Here is a 5,311-nt window from a genome sequence, read left to right on the forward strand (position 1 = left end):
TAGAGCACATTAACAATTGTGGTGCTTGATAGTTATGCTAATTAGTGAGGCATGTGTCTCTAGGTGGTGACATGGAGGTTCAGTGATTAGCCTTTTTTTTAAAATTTCCTTATTAGATTTTGTATTGTCTGTTCTATATTTAGTAAACCTAACTGAACAAATGAGAAATGTGTTTTACTGAAAATCCTCATCCCATGTCCCGTTTTCTTCAACATGCCTCTCTTACTTGTCTAGAGGTCCAGCATACCAGTAATGATGGTGAAGCTTTATTAAATGCAGCCAGCTAGGTTCCAGTTCAGTGAGGTGAGTAGGAATGATGACTCAATACAATTGAAAACAGGAGTGTTTTGGGAAAGATGGTTATTTTTAAAGGCTCTGTTGCTGCTTCAACCTCAGTGGGAATATTTGGACAAGTTTTCTGCCCCTGGATAGCATTGGCTTCCTGAAGCTGTGAATCCTGGTGCTTGGAAGCAAACGTATTAAAGGGATCTGCTGATTTGGGGTTTTCATTTACCATGCAATGACTTCATAAAATACTGTACAAACTGTATCTTGTGGTGGACCTCTGGACGCTTGTTTATGAAAGCAGCAGCCTTGTAGCTTCGCATCAGCCTAGGCAAAGGTGAGCCTTGGGGCTGTAAGGGAGCGCTCCGTGGGAGCTGCGCGCAGTTCTGCGCGTCTCTAAGTGGCCGCGGGGCGGTGTGGCCGTTATTGCACGACCTGGGCCTCCACATCCTGCTCCTTCTGCGGTGGGAGCAGGGTCCAGCCCCGCCCGCGTCAAGCTGGGTTAACCCCCCCGCCGGGGCGTTCACAGTTGCTATGGAAACCCCTTCCGGCCCCTCGGCCCCCGCGCGCAGCCCCGTAACGGTGGCGGGGAGGCCGCGCCCTGCCCGCCTTCAGCTCGGTCCGCAGGGTACTAGACCCGACCTATCTTTAACACCAGCCGTCCGACCCGGCCCCGCCCCCGCCAAGAAAAGGCGGCTGCTGAGCACCTGGGCAGCCCACCTCCTAGAAGCCGGGCCAGGGTTGGCCGCCGGCTCTCCCAATCCGAGCGCGGGGTCTGGGCAGGTGGCTGGAACACCCGGCTTCCGCCGGAAGCTGCGGCCGCCGCTTGTTACTAAGGCGACGGGGCGCAACAGCGCGGGCGGGGTTGCGGCCGTGGCTCTCGGGCCCTGGCGATGCAGCATGGTGAGCGGGTGGGGTGTGGGGTGGTCCCGCGCGAGTTGGGTCTGAGACGCGGGTCTCAGGGGTGCCTTCCGCCCACGTCCCTAAGGCCACCTCCTGTGTCCTTTGGTGTAGGGGGACAGGAGGCTGCGGGACGCGCAGCGCACTGCCGCGCTGCAGCAGGAGCACGAGCAGCAGCTGGCGCGGAGCGCGCGGCTACAGGCCGCCTGGGAGGCGGAGGAGCGCGCGGAACAGAAGCGGCTGAGCCGGCTGCTGCGGGACGAGGAGCACGAGCGGCGCATGGACGAGGCGCTTCGCAGGGTGAGCGCGGCTCGGGCTCACAGCTGCGGCTTGCGGGGCAGGTCGGGGTGGAACTGAAACACGTGTAAGCGGCGCCGCTGCCTCAACTTGCCTGACGCGCGGTGCACACGTAGGGAGCCCCTGTGGCCCATGCTGCTCCCCCGAGCGGACCAAGCCCCGCCGGCCCCTCCCCCCTCTGCCACTTCTGCTTTGCTTTCTGCTTCTCCACGGACTCCTCGCTACTTTCTGCGTCCTGGCCTTGGGCTCCTTGTCTCATCTGTTCTGCTTTCTGCCATATATGCTGCTGTGCTGCATGCCCTCCCCCAGTCTGCCACATGCTGGAGTGCCACTTGACACGTGTGCTACAGGTTCACCACCCCTGCTGTATTTTGTGGTGACATGGATTATTAAAATGAAAAATACGTAAGCATGCCATTGGGAAAAATACATTACTTAACTTTAAACAGTATTGAATGCTACATCAGTTCGCAGCATGTAGCTGTGAACATACTTGCGAACTTAGGGAAAGAAAGGACCGCCTGGGTCATTAAGTCCATTTTCTTACTTATCCCTGCCAACACCATCATACAGTCCCTTTCATAATATGAGCATAAACTACATCTTAAAACTAATTTGGTTTTTTTCCCCTGCTACTCTTCCTGGAAAGCTTTTCTGGAGCCATACTCTTCCGATTGTTTAGAAATTTTTAAAAAATTTTCCTGCCTAAACATTCACAGCCAGCTTATACCCACTTGATGTAGTGCTGCTGTCCTACCTTGTAAAGAACTTTTCTTCATCTCTGGTGTTTACATCATGATTGGTTCAGAGAGCAGCCATATCCCCTTTCAACCTTCATTTTGCCTAAACTAAAGGAACCCAGGATCTTAAGTCATGTTTGATAAGAGTGTCTCTGTTCACCTTATCCTCATTGCCTGTCTTTGCACTGGTTCCAGTTTGAATTCACACTTCTTTCTTGAAAAAAGGGTGATCAGAACTGTACACAGTACTCTAGAGAAGGTCTTGCAGTGTCATATACCATAGTAGTTTTGTCTTGTCCGTACTAAAAATATATCATATGATCGTCCTAAAATTGCATCTCCCCATCTTCACAGTTGTATTATGTTGGTGGCCATAGTTATCCTGTGATCTAACTCCCTTTTATAAACCCATTCTTTCTAATAGTGGAACTTTGTTCCAGAGTATTTGTTATGATCATTCATCTGCTTAAGAAATGTATTCATTTTTCAGATGGTTCCCAGTTTTAATATCCATGTTGGATTGGTTTGGTTTATTCTTTAGCTGACACATACTTCTCAAACAATAATTTTATGACTTTTACTGAAGAGTATATCAGTTCAGAATTAGTTCAATTATAGTACCAGCTAATATGGATATAGCGTACTGTATAGCAAACCTATACCATAGCATAAACCTCATATACAAGACAGAAAATAGCTTGTCAACTGAAAAATAAACATATATAGAGACAGGAGTTGCTCTACTGGATCAGACCAGTGGTTTGTTCTCCAATCCCAGACTAAAGCCAGCCCTGGTTGCTTCAGAGGAAGGAACTTTATATCTGGCAGTTAAGAAATAACCTGTCCCACAGTAAATATTTTCCTCCTACTCATAGTATGTAGGTAGATGTGGATTATGTCCCAAACATATACCCTTTCCAGATCTTTTATTAATCTTTTTAAATATTGTAATTTATTTTTTCTTATTATTTATTGGCTTGAGAGAATGGGTGTGTAAACTGTTATGGAAATTATTTGCTCTGGTCAGGCACAAGAAAACAAAAAACTGAGAGACCTCCAGCTGGAGCAAGAAGAAAGACTGGCAAATGAATTGGCAAGATTAAACTATGAAAAGCTTAAAGATGAAAAAATGAGGCAGCAAATAAGGGAGAACAGGTATTTTTCCTAAAAAAAAAAAAAAGCCTTATTTTTTTTATTTATGAAACATTAATATTGAAGACTGATTTACTCCTGAGATCTGAAATGTATATTTCTATGCTTCCTGATACTGCAGTAAGACTGTAACTCTCTTTGTTGGAACTGAATACTCATTCAGATGCAGTTGTATAGGTCCTATAACATGGAATATACTCTGAGAGATGCTAACCAGCTTAAGGATGGAGATAAAAGTTTCAATACATTAGGACTGTGAGGGTGCTTTGAATGGTATATTCCATGTTGCCTTTTTTTAAAACCAATTTACATTTTTAGAATGATTAGGGAGGGTGGAGAAAATGTTGGAAGAGGTGGATTTTGAGAAATGATTTAAAAAAAAAGAGGGAGCTTATGTTTTGTTACTAGATCAGGAAGGAAATGTCAGAAATTAACAGACAATATAAGAGAGAGGAAACAAGGAAGCAGAGCTGGAGGAGCCAGAGTAGGAGAGAGACAGGAGATGAGATGGAGGCAGAAAAAGACATGTGTAGTCCAACAGGGAAGCCAGTCTGGAAGAAGTTAAGTCAGTAGAGGGTAGGGCTTGACAAAAATGTCCCTTTCAACCAGTATTATTAGTGAACACTTTCTATTTATCCTCCTTTCCTCCATTTTCTGCACTTTTCTGCACAGCTACTCTTTCCTTGGTCTGTCCTTTTGATCATCTTAAAGAGAATTGCCAGAAAAACAAAATGGTATATGGAATAGGGAAAGAGATTTGACTGCAGTCAAATCCATTTTTAAGTTTTAGTTTCAATATACTGCTGTGATTTTTTTTTTTTTAAACAAGTGTCCATGTGGGGTTGAATGTTGAAAGCATGCAGCACAGATCTCTAGTATTTAACCCAGACTTCTAAATGGTCTGTGCAAGAAAGATACTCTAAAAATCTGATGCATTAGAAAGGGTAGAATTTTAGAGCCATCTTCTCTCTCTGGATACAAATGTGTGATACCTTTTGACAGCAGTGAAATTTGCACATACATGGCAGGGGAAGAATTTGTCCCCATGTTCTAGGTTTTTTTTTGTTTCTTGTTAACTTCTCTAATACAGTAATATTCTCTTATACAAGCCTTTCCATTCCATAATCTGTTTCAGAAATACAAAATTGATGATTACTTTTAGTGGTTAGTGTGGGTGTCAGTTCTATTTATAATATTTTTTGTAAGTAACATCTGGTATCTCAGCCCATATCCAATCAGTCTGCTCAGCACCCTTTTAACAATGTATTATTTAACACAGCAGCCTTGGTATCATGCTCATATTTCTTAGTAATACCGTGGCTGAGAATGCAAATGTGGTTAAAATGTGAACCTGTCCAAATCACAATGACCCAATAATTTTCCTCCGATTCTATGATACTCTGCACAAAATCTTGCTCTTCCTAATTTTGTTCTGTCCTTAATATTATCAAGCCTAACGAACAACATGGCAATTTTTAAATCATTACTACAATTTCCCACCAAACTCCAAAAGTGCCTTTTGATAATTAAAAAAAAAAAAAAAAAGTTTAACAACTTACCTCCTAACATAAGCACCCTTCTTCAATGATTAATGAACCAGAATGATGACAAAAAATGATAGATACCCAAGTTCAATGACCAGGCAGAGCATTAGTGATTTTTTTACAGCTGCTAGTTTAAAAAAAAATACAGTGCAGCAAGTGGGAAACCATACCAGTAGATTATTAAATGACATGGACCTGAGAAGAGGTCAGAAAGATTTTAAAAGATACTACCAGTTTACACAGAAATGTTAAATTGGGTTAAGTAGAAAACCTGGTTAATCCTTGAATATGTCTGTTGGGAAAAGAAGCTTAGTGATTATTCTGCCAGTGATCACTTGGAATTATAGGTGGTTATCTTCTGTATGAAAAAGGTTTGAACAACCTATATATATA

General features: G+C 43.7%; 1 protein-coding gene across 1 annotated transcript in view; it reads left to right on the top strand.

Annotated features, from left to right (window-relative positions):
* Positions 1-1,088: 1,088 nt before the first annotated feature.
* MNS1 (meiosis specific nuclear structural 1) overlaps positions 1,089-5,311 on the top strand; it is an 18,006-nt gene continuing 13,783 nt past the window's right edge. Inside the window, exons 1-3 of the mRNA XM_019533519.1 lie at positions 1,089-1,188; positions 1,300-1,485; positions 3,250-3,377. Coding sequence (XP_019389064.1) covers positions 1,186-1,188; positions 1,300-1,485; positions 3,250-3,377 — 317 coding nt within the window. The 5' untranslated portion in view covers positions 1,089-1,185. The remainder of the gene's footprint in view (positions 1,189-1,299; positions 1,486-3,249; positions 3,378-5,311) is intronic.

This window comes from Crocodylus porosus, unplaced genomic scaffold (genome assembly GCF_001723895.1).
Source record: "Crocodylus porosus isolate Cpor-Errol unplaced genomic scaffold, CroPor_comp1, whole genome shotgun sequence".
In the NCBI taxonomy this organism is placed as follows: domain Eukaryota; kingdom Metazoa; phylum Chordata; order Crocodylia; family Crocodylidae; genus Crocodylus; species Crocodylus porosus.